The 11,217-nt window shown below is 29.5% G+C and overlaps 3 protein-coding genes across 5 annotated transcripts in view; 2 read left to right on the top strand and 1 right to left on the bottom strand.

Annotated features, from left to right (window-relative positions):
- Positions 1-1,052, bottom strand: part of LOC108755518 (asparagine synthetase domain-containing protein 1) — a 2,960-nt gene extending 1,908 nt beyond the window's left edge. The window contains exons 1-2 of the mRNA XM_018498568.1: positions 827-1,052; positions 333-544 (exon numbers count right to left, since the gene is read on the bottom strand). Coding sequence (XP_018354070.1) covers positions 333-544; positions 827-886 — 272 coding nt within the window. The 5' untranslated portion in view covers positions 887-1,052. The remainder of the gene's footprint in view (positions 1-332; positions 545-826) is intronic.
- A 394-nt stretch (positions 1,053-1,446) lies between these two features.
- Positions 1,447-6,530, top strand: LOC108755510 (CCR4-NOT transcription complex subunit 10). The gene is made up of 10 exons (XM_018498552.1): positions 1,447-2,020; positions 2,265-2,587; positions 2,667-2,770; positions 3,342-3,493; positions 4,044-4,243; positions 4,422-4,716; positions 4,793-5,140; positions 5,723-5,832; positions 6,054-6,132; positions 6,406-6,530. The coding sequence occupies exons 1-10, from the start codon at positions 1,615-1,617 to the stop codon at positions 6,459-6,461; spliced, it is 2,073 nt and encodes a 690-aa protein (XP_018354054.1). The 5' UTR covers positions 1,447-1,614; the 3' UTR covers positions 6,462-6,530.
- A 2,225-nt stretch (positions 6,531-8,755) lies between these two features.
- LOC108755511 (la-related protein 6) overlaps positions 8,756-11,217 on the top strand; it is a 6,598-nt gene continuing 4,136 nt past the window's right edge. For 2 of the 3 annotated variants that reach the window (XM_018498555.1, XM_018498553.1), the window contains exon 1: positions 9,078-9,888. In XM_018498555.1, the coding sequence (XP_018354057.1) occupies positions 9,121-9,888 (768 nt within the window). In that variant the 5' untranslated portion in view covers positions 9,078-9,120. Of the gene's footprint in view, positions 8,869-9,077; positions 9,889-11,217 lie in introns of those variants that run through there. The other variant, XM_018498554.1, reaches the window with a different exon arrangement.

The following is an 11,217-nucleotide window of genomic DNA, read 5'->3' as shown; positions in this document are numbered from 1 at the left end:
AGACATAGTAAACTTTATTTAAGCTGTAAGATATTGGCCAATCACAGTTGAATGTGAAGAGAATAATCAACTATGATTGATTAATTTCTTACAATTTAAGATTTACTAAACCCATTATGTTTTGACACTAACTATATTTTTCTCTTTCAAAAGAAACGAAGGATTCAGGGTTGACATTTCTATAATTTTTACAAAATACATTTATAATATGTTTTTATTTTTACATATTATATATGACTTATTGGAGGGACATTCTATATATCCTTAAGTTAAAAATAATTTTTAATAACGTTTATTCAAAACATCAATTGGAATATTCCATATACATATATGATTTACTTACCAAACAACCCGAGAAAAGATCTCCATTCCAAAGTAACAAGTTATCATTATCATCCAAACTTGGCTGTGTCATTATTCTCGATCCTTGCATCCATAACACTGAGGCAGCAAAGTGTCCATGCCAGTCATGACTCAAAGTCAAATGTTTCTCCATAAAGTAATCAGGACCTCGAGCAGTTATTGCATCCTTGCAAATATTCCACTAAAATAAATAAATTAAATCAATAAATCAGGAAAAAAATTACTATACTTTATCTATTATAATGAATATAACGACTTTCTTTTGCAGTTCCTGTAAAATTGAATAATTTCGCAATAATGCAATTTCAAACTCTCAATTTCTTAGTTTCATTCTAGTAGAAAAAAATTTTTTAGTCTGTATAATTGATATAATTATAGTTATATATCTTCCAAAATTTTAGGATCTAATCAAATTTTGCAGTATTTATTTTTTAATGTAAACAACTCGTCATAACGTTTGCACCTGTTTAGAAGATTCAGAATCTTGTTGGGGTTGATATATAGAACAAAATATTCCACACATTATATCGGCACGAGTAATGATCGATCTACTATAGCTTATTGCTAGAAAAAAATATATAAATTAATTGAGAAAATAAAATTCGAGGCAGAACATTAATTAAACTTTTTATATTTTCAATCGATGCTGATTCGCGGTAATTTCTGACCGAATCTACTGCCAGGTTATTTTTTACATGTGAAAACAAATTGTGCTGCTATCTTACAACGATACGGCAAAATTACAACACTTTTTGTCTTATCAATTGATAAATGAATATAATAAACTTTATAAAAATGAAGAAATAAAAGAAATAATGTTTTCAAATGTTGATTAATATTTCAAGAATAATAAATATAATATAGTTTGAGACCTTCTTTTTTATTTCTTCATTTTTATAAGATTTTGTATGTTTATCTACCGTACGAGTAATAGAAAATGTATTGTAATTTTGTTGTATCACTGCAAGGTAGCAGCACCATTATTACCAGCACTATCTACCTAACGGTTGAAAATCGACCGTTTGTTACTGACCATTGGAACTGTCCAATCGCACTGGCTGTTCAGCAGAATTGACGAATCACGGTTGACATTTATTCGACCGATTGGGTTAATCGGAGTTAGTGAACCATATCTACCATAACCTCTATATAGAGTTCTCTGCCCTTTTGTGGTTGAATCAAAAAGTTGTACATACAATTGACTAGAAAGTTTACAATTACATATCGAGAATCACTCATAATCGATGCATCATGAGTGAAATTTCTGAATCCCAAAGTAAAGACAGTGTATCTGTTATAACTGAGCAAGAGCGTGAGTTGGCTCAAAATATATTATCAGAATTTCAAAAAGGCGCTTATGCATCGTGTTTGTCGTACTTGAATAAGTTGGAAAGCCTCCGACCTACAGATCTTAAAGTTACACATAACAAAGTCGTTGTGGAATATTATAAAAGTGACTTGAAAAAAACTGAGTTGACACGAAAGAGTTTGAATGCAATATGTGGCCAAATATCGACGATGGATTCTAATGAAGCTATCGATGATGTTGAGAAGTGTGTTATGAGATATAATCAAGCTGTTTTATTATATCACACTAAACAGTATAATGCTGCGCTTCAAATCATGACTAGGCTATTTGCTTTTATCGAGCCAATGGGTATGTAAGTGTGATAATAGGTTCAAATAGAAATTTTTTTTAATTAGATGTACAACAGCTGATCATTTGACAGAGTACGAGAACAAAGTTAGAGTTAGGCTGTTGTTTAAAAGAAAAGAGCACGATTGCTAGATTGTTTGGTTTACATTAAATAAAATGTATATTAGATATATTTTAGATGTATTTTATATGTTTTGCTTATGAAATCTTTATTTCTATCTTAATATATATGACTTTCTTATAGAGGAAACTTTGGCACATAAAGTTTGCCTGTTATTGATTGAGTTATATATAGTAACAGAACAACCAGACGCAGCTTTATCAATATTAAATTATGTAGAGAGTCAATTTATATCCACTGACAATTCCAAGATATCATCCTCTATTGATAAGGATGGAGTAATAAAATCTATTAAAGAGCAAAGGGAGCAAAAAAAAGATGTTGATATAGTGATAGATGCATTCAAAATTAAACTCTTGAAATACAAAGCAAGAATATATCTTTTGACTCATCAACTGAAATTGTGTAAAAAAGAATGGAAGACACTAGTTTCATTGGGCATAGTGGTAACACTATTGTTATTTATTGTGATAACATAGTTTATGATATACACATACAAAATGTGTACTATTTTATTATTTTCAGAATACATCAACAATTTTTTTGAAGGCTCATCTGGAATATTTACGAGGAAATTATGAAAAGGCAATACAATTTTTGAATTCTAATATGAAAGAAACTGATTTTAAGTATGTTACATATATATTAACTAAATTAAATACAAATGCATGAAGCAAAGCCAAAAATTTGTAAATATTCTTAATATTATACACAAATTGAAACAATACAATTTTATCTATCTTGGATTTTTCTATTTTTTTAAACAATATGGATAATATAACAGCTGTGTTATATACTTGTTAAAGAGAATGTTACATAATTGAATGTGAAGATGAGATTTATATATATAAATGAATTTATGTAAATGAAAAAAAAACGCAATTGTACTTTTTAGTTGCTCTATGTACACTTATAGGTGCAGGAAAAATTAGGAAAAAATTATATTCTATAATTCAGTGATCTTTATTTGTTTCTATCTTTATTTGAAAAAGCGTTACAATCTATTCTAATTCGTATAGTCATTTTGATTTTACTATCTGTTTTAATCATTTTGTATAGCATCTCTTGTTATGTAATAGAATATTATAAAAATACATAGAAATAACTTTTTTTAATATTGTTTAAAATAAGTAAAAATGTTCCAAGTAGATTAAGTTCTTTCTTGCTTCATTCTAAAATACATTAATATATGGTTTATAGATTATGTGGAGAATCTTCGGCTGTTTTATTTTATAACAATATGGCATGTCTGCATCTTGCGATGGGCAAGCCAACTTTGGCTTGTACTTGTCTCCAGAAAGCTTTGCGTGCAAATAAATTTGCATTGGAAAGTATGCAAGTTAAAGATGCTGGTAATTCTTACAATTATTATTAAACGTAAAGTAAATCCTTCAGATCGGCGTACATTATAAGTAATGTACATCAAATTTGAAGACATCCGTTGAAATTGTTTAATTCTATTAATATCATTCGAAATGTGGTATATAGAATGTATAGAATGTTGAATGTATATGTTGAAAAAATAGGTAAAATTTTCAAAAAAAAATTAATTATTATTTAATATGAATTACTTATTAATGTGCGCATGTGTGAATTTGATTTAATAGGTTTTTTTAACATGGTTTTAATAAAATCAGGCTTGAAGGTGTTAAGCATAGTGTCTCATTCGGATCTCCTTTTTAAATAGAATTTTTTAAATATCTTTTTTTATTTTGTTTCCAATACATTCAAGTATTATCTTCCATCTTTTGCTTCAAAATATATACTCCTTGAGAGAGAACTGATCGAAGAATATTTGAATTAAGTACAGCAATGAACTGAGTATTTTGTATTTTTGATATTATTCTAAACAATTCGTACATCTATAATGATGCCAATATTGAAAGAAGAAAACTTGTACAGATCCTTTATCTTCTCAACCATTATATACACTTGGTGGGAATAAACATTACGAGTTAATGTACAGTTTGGGTGTAACATTGTTATATGCTGGTAAAGCATCAAAAGCCTTTGATTGCTTTACAGAAGTAGCACAGAAGATACACAATAATCCTAAACTCTTGCTCAGAATGGCAGAATGTTGCATCTACAGTTATAAATATGTAAGTTGCAATTATGTGATATTGATTTTACCTTAAAAAAATACTTGTTAGCAAACATTAATATTTTGAAAACACTATTTGTTGCACAATTACACTATTTTAATTTTAATGATTATGTAATCACAATGAAAACACATGTGCAATATAATATAATCGTATATTGCTTATTTTTTTTTAGTCAAACAAAGTTGATTTCAATATTCCAAAACGGCGTAAAGATTTGGTGCAGAAAATTATAGGTTCTGGTATCCATAAAAAAATCATATTAGCCACATCTCTTTCAAAAGATATCAAATATCATTCGGAAGGCCTATCTTATGCAATCCCACAACCAACATTGGAATTTGGATATTTGTGTCTAAAGAATGCATTACTTTTACTACCGAACAATAATGAGCCGAGCGTGCCTGGCTCATTGGCAACAACCATGGCGAATTCAGTATCACTATCGTTGACATCTGGTCACAATTTAGGTATAGAATATAATTTATAATCATACATGTGCTATTATATATGCATAAGTCTGATTTAGATGTATAATTATTTTAGGTATCCAGCATACAACGTTAATGTCACGAGCTACAGCTATCGAATCTTTTAATTTAAAAATTAGTATCTTGGCTGCTAGCGCTTATGTTTCTTTGTGTCTTGGAGATTATATACTTTCTCTCGAACATGCAAAAACTCTATTAAGCTTTAACAAGTTGCCTGGAGCATATAAAATGCTAGGCAACTTGTATGCCGCTGAAAGTTTGATATTCATGGACAAAATTAATGAAGCACTCGAATACCTGAAGTTAGAAAATCTTCAAGATTTAAATACATCTATATCTACGCCAGAAATTCAAGAGAAGGATAAAGAAAAAATGGAAGAAGTTATGATAAAGCCTATAAAAGGTAAATTTGGAAATTATATCCTAAATGTTTCGAAAATTAGAAGGAGAAAAATATTTTCATGATTTGTGAAAGAGAGATTGTTTTTTATTTTTAATATATTGTTTTCGCAAACAATTGATTACGCATCGTGCAAAGAAATATACATTTTCCTCTTTTTCTAGCTTTGATAATCTTGACATTTTGTATTAAATACTACTAGAAGCACATTGTGAAGAATAAAAAAAAGTTATATCGCAAAATGTATGAATTGAGTTATCTTCAGATCATTATATATATTTTTTTCATATTGTAATTATTTTTTAATTAGTTGTACATGTTACACCATTTAATATATATTTGATATTCTTGGCTTTCTTGTTAAGATATATTCTCTGTAAGATAAAAGGTTCATTGCGAATTGTTTAATAAAAAAAGAAAATATATATCTAAAATTAAATTTATTCAAATTAATTTTTGAAATTTCGCAAGTTTTTACTTGCTCTCATGAAAATATATTATTTTTATATTTTTCCGAGGTTTTCAATATTTAGTGTTAGTAATATTCCAATATCTAAGAAATAAATTTCTTGTTTTAAATTGTAGCATGGTATCCTACAACAGTTTCAACAGGCACTGCTATAATACGTTATAACTTGGCTGTGGCTTATGCTATTCGAGGTGAACTAGATAAATCTGGCGAAACTTTAAAACAAGTGAGTATTTTAGAGTTTTAGTATCTTAGAGAGTTCTATTTATATATAATATTACAGAATTAAAATAATATATAACAACAATATGATACATTAAATATCTTGTTTTTTTATATACTATTAAACTATATACTTACATTAATGTATTAATATTATTTGTTTATTGATTTGTATAGATATATTTTTAAATAGTATCTTTCTATATTAATTACTTTCTGTTTCAGATATGGATGTCAAAAGAACCAGATTGTGATATACCTATACAAGTGATAATGTTGGCCCTGTATATAGAGCTACAATTAGGTAATATCCTTTTTTAGTATTATTAGTATAAACTTTATCTTAAATCTCAAACAGTATAAGAATAAGTTATTTTTTTTAACTTATTTATATCTCTGATTTGTTTATTTAATTAACTAAAATCTTTTATTTCTGGAATTGGTCACAAGACCTATTCTCTGAATACTTTTTTTTAGTTATATATTTTATTGTATCAATAGTATATGCATTATAGATATATTTGTTATCAAGTATCATGCATAATTAAGACATGCATTTTATATTTTTTAATTCCAGGTCATGCTGACATTTCAAAATCGATAATAAAACAGCATTGTTCACAATATCGTTAACGATCAAGAGCAATATGTCGACTTAGATTATATAAGCATATAAATATTTAAGTATTTTTAATTTATAGATGCAAGAATATCAAATCTTTTATATCTTTCTACGTGATTATATTTCTAAAAATAATTATTGTATGAAAGATATACGAAAGAAAAACTTTTCTAATTGTAGAACTATTTTGCTTCGAGGTAGATATTTTACAATCATCATAATTGTGTTTACAAGGGGATTGTGCTCTACGAGAGAATTGACCTTATATTTTTCAAAATTATAAAATTACAAAATCATATGACTTTAGCGCAAATAAATCATTCAATAATTCTGTAAATCACGCATGCGCGCGGGCGCACGCGCACACACACACCTAAGATAATGAGTTCATTAAGAAGTGAATATTTTATGGAAGTATTTATAATACTTTATGTCAGAAAATATGTGATAAATAAAATAAGTGTATTCCATAAAATTGATAACTTTGAAGATGACCACGCCGTAATATGTAAAGTAATAGGAACAATCAATTATATTATATATGTAAAAGATTGTTATTCTAATTAAAGAAAAAAATCTTTTTTGGGATAACTTTGTACATAAATACATAATGTACATAAATACAATAACATATTGAAAAAAATTGGTTATTAAATTATCGGATAACAATCGGACGATGACGACAATACTGGGCGTCGACGCTGAGCAACTCCGGGCAACGACACCGGGCGATACTGGACAATTCCGGGCGATGTCAACGATGCCAGGCGACAGCGACATTATGTTTTAAAAAATTTACAAAAAACAGTGAAATCCTTAAAAAAAAAAATATACGCTAAGTGGATAAAAAAGGTATCGAATATTACATTTCTTTTAATAACGATCGGATCGATTTGACATGGAATGTTTCTTATACAGATATATGTGCGTGTATATTATATTAATTAATTAATTAAATTAAATAAATTAAATTGAAATTAATTCATAATATAATTATCTATTATATTGAATAGCGAATCTTGCTAATTATTAGTAGATATATAGAATAAAAATGCATAAAACCTGGAAAAAGTCAATAAAACTCCAAAAAATATTCGGGTCTTTAAAAAAAAACTCTCTGGGTTGGGTTTTTTAAAAAAATCTCTTTAAAACTCTGGATCACAGTTTTCCATAAACTTGAAATAATGTATTTATACGTAGAATGAAATGACAAAAATTTACTTAACGTTATACTGTTTCGATTGATTCAAATAAAAGAAAAATAGCTTCAATGTTTTGAAAAAGATGACTGATGAAAATCATTTTTATCATGCGATTATTATTTTAAAAAGTCTTAAATAAGATTCTTATTGTTTAAAAAGTATACGCGCGTGCATGACGCGCGTACACATATGCACACATTCAAATCCTAAAAGATATAGTACATGCATATTATCTATATAAGTAAGTAATTTAGATGAATCATCGAGACGATCAGTTTCTCCTCCCACGTCTCTTTCACTCTTCTCCTTGATTAATCTTCAGCTGAAACCAAGGCAATCACCCTCTATCTTTTAATCCCGCTTGACGTGCATGCGATGCGATGTGGGGCCTCGAACTCCCCCCGAAGAGTAATGAAAAAAAAATCGAAGCAGAAAGGGACCTAACTGGCCTTTGGAGCATAGTGGAGCAATAATGGCAATGTGGGATTTGGGGAAGTATGAAGCATTAAGGCCTTAGGAGTCTGAGGCGAGGGACCGAATCCTTTCGTTTTTTGACGATTCGCAGAGCTAACTTTGTCCTTCATGGCCATATATGTGGCCAATCGAACTTGACCTATATATTATTATGCTATTGGCGTACAGATCCAATGCGTGTCGTTTGCGAATATACCCTCAGGGCCTTAGCGAGGTCAAGACTGGTTAAGTTCGCGAGTCTTAAGCTCTTCCTGCCTGTGATCAACGATTGTGTGTGTGTGTGTGTGTGTGTGTGTGCGCGCGCATGTGCGCGCAATTGTTCGCGATACCTACATTCCATACAATTCACACAATTATACATTGCAGATACGTAACGTAAACAGTTCGTGTCTATAATAACCAATGAGATCCGAAGGTATCGATATCATTTAAAATTAATATATTTTGAAATTTATATATATTTGACGATTGTCTGAAATTATTAAAATTTATTTTGATCATTTCAATTATTTTTACGTGCGTGCATGGGCAAAAGATAATTTCAAAATTTTCTTTTATATTCTGCCGTACACTTAATAATTGTGTTATAAACTCCCTTTCCTTCGCTCAAGGTTCAATTCGTGTGCCCTTCGGTCGTTCGCCGAATGTTTCATTCTTGACCGGTATTCAAGAAGGCCATTGCAGCTTTGCCACGCATCGAACTTGGCCGCAGCTATAAAACGGATCGCGCACAGAGTGGAAGGTCAGTGAGCGACGAGTACGCTCTCATTCAATTTCTATCTTTGTATTCTGAAATCTCTTTTTTTTTTTTAATTGAAACAAAACGTCAGTGTGTTAGAAAAAAGAAAATGACTTAGCAATGACATACATATATATTCTTTATGTAAAAATGGAAGAAAATAGTTAAAATCTGAAGAAAGAAAATAATTATATCAACGCGTTAAAGTTGCCTTCTTATAATTTTGAAATATAGTCTCTCTACTTTAATAAAAATATGGAGTTTCAAGTATCTCAAAACTTAGAGGAGCAGATCAACAATCTATTGTCCTCACCTCCGCGTATGAAGAAATCTGAAACAAAAGACAGTATTTCCTCCGTAGACAGCGACGTAAGCCTTTCTTTCGATCGAAGAGGATCCAAAAGCGACGAGGCCGACTTGTCAGATTACGATAGCGAGATCAGGATTGTAAAGAAGAGTGATACTGATCAAGATTCGGGTGCGGATTCTCTGGATGATGTTACATCGAAAGAACTGACAGAGCAAAAACAAGTGAATGTTATATCGCCGGAGTCTTTAATAGAATCAACGGAATCAACGTTTAAGAGAACGACCAATGATTTTGTGACACCGAATGATGAGTTAGCCGACAAGATATGCGCTCAAGTGGAATATTATTTTTCTGACGATAATATAATAAAGGATGCGTTCTTATTGAAACACGTGAAAAGGAATAAAGAAGGCTACGTATCTCTTAAACTGATATCCAGCTTCAAAAAGGTCAAACATCTCAGCAGGGATTGGAGAGTGGTCGGAGCGGCTTTAACGAGGTCTAAAAAGCTCGAGCTTAATTCACAAGGAACTAAGCTGCGTAGAGTGAATCCTTTACCACATTTTGATCAGACAGCACCTTCTAGGACCATTTTAGCGGCTGGATTACCAGTAGAAAAATTAACGGTCGAATCTGTCGCTGAAATTTTTAAGCCTTGCGGTGAGATAGCGTTGATAAGGGTGCTTAAACCTGGACGTCCAGTACCTCCCGAGGTAAAACTCCTTTTCTTTTTAATAAGATGCACATACATTCGCGAATGCGAATAACGGATAACAAAACATTACTATTTCGAATATGCTCTGCAACGCGATATTTGCTCAATTCAGTTTTTCCATTGAAACGCATTTTCAAATATAGATTTAAATGATTATATTAGATTTAAATCAATTGAGATAATCCTATTTTCGGATCTTAGTGCTTATTACGCTCTTAGTTGCTTTTAGTGCAAATTATCTTATTTGCAAATTTTTTGCAAATATATTATTTCAGTTTTATAAACTGCGCATTGATAAAGTTTGTCGGATTTGAATGTATAACACCTCCGAAAGTCGGAAGTTCCAGAATAAAACTCTGGCTGATGTAATATTTTTTGCAATAAATTATTTACAAGTTTTTAAGATGTTTATTAGCTTCACCATTAAAACGGTCGATTAATCTAATTTCAGATATTAATTTCAGTTTTAGTTTGCGATTCAGCTTTAGTTTCAAGTCCATGATACACCTTATCGCGTAGTTTAGAAAATTGAAGTAATATATTTGCAAAGGAATTTGCGTTTACAAGAGAACCTTGCAAAGTGTCAAAGTCTGATTTTAATAAAACTTTGTATACATATAGATGCATGAATTTAGAATATATTGGTATAAAAACGTTTTGAGAAGTGAAATCACACTTCTCTCTGTATAAAGCGATTTTCAACTTTTTTTGTTGTATCCCAGAAATATAATTCAAGATATTAAAAAATGTGTTTCGTACAAAAGTTTTTTGCAATAAAATTACTTCTATTCACGTCAATAATATTTTTAAGCAGTAATTATTTTTAAAAATTAAAAACATTTTTTTAAATTATTTCATTGATTTGAATAAATTAAGATAGTTTTTTTTAACTTTTGTATAAATTAAACATTCATTGATATCTTGAATAGTTTTTGAGATATAACGAAAAAAAGTTGAAAACTTTTATTGCATAAAGGTGATTTCACCTCTTAAAATCTTTTTGAACTTTAATTGATATTTTCTATTTACGTAGTCCATATGTATACAAAATTTTATAAAAATCAGAATTTGACACTTCTAGCGAGGATTCCCTAACGAGATTCCCTCGTTAATATTATTAAGCAATATATATAAGATTCGCTTTGATCGAAAATAGGATTACTTCTATTAATTGGTTTAGTCTTGCTGGTATAATTTTGATTTATAATAGATAATTTACAAACACGGTTTCATTTTAGATTGCCTATAATTAGAAGTATCCATTCGATTCTTTGGTCAAGGAAAAATTAATTATTCGAATATATATAATTATAATTATATATATATA

The sequence above is a fragment of the Trachymyrmex septentrionalis genome, unplaced genomic scaffold, assembly GCF_001594115.1.
Source record: "Trachymyrmex septentrionalis isolate Tsep2-gDNA-1 unplaced genomic scaffold, Tsep1.0 scaffold88, whole genome shotgun sequence".
Classification (NCBI taxonomy): domain Eukaryota; kingdom Metazoa; phylum Arthropoda; class Insecta; order Hymenoptera; family Formicidae; genus Trachymyrmex; species Trachymyrmex septentrionalis.
The sequence above is the reverse complement of the archived record's forward strand: the minus strand, read 5'-3'. Positions and strand labels throughout refer to the sequence as shown.

Excerpts from the sequence above, each read along its gene's own strand:
- LOC108755510 (XM_018498552.1), top strand. The coding sequence starts at position 1,615 with ATGAGTGAAATTTCTGAATCCCAAAGTAAAGACAGTGTATCTGTTATA. Across the intron at positions 2,588-2,666 it reads TAGTTTCATTGGGCATAGTG|AATACATCAACAATTTTTTT; the intron begins GTAACACTATTG and ends TATTATTTTCAG. Across the intron at positions 2,771-3,341 it reads ATGAAAGAAACTGATTTTAA|ATTATGTGGAGAATCTTCGG; the intron begins GTATGTTACATA and ends TATGGTTTATAG.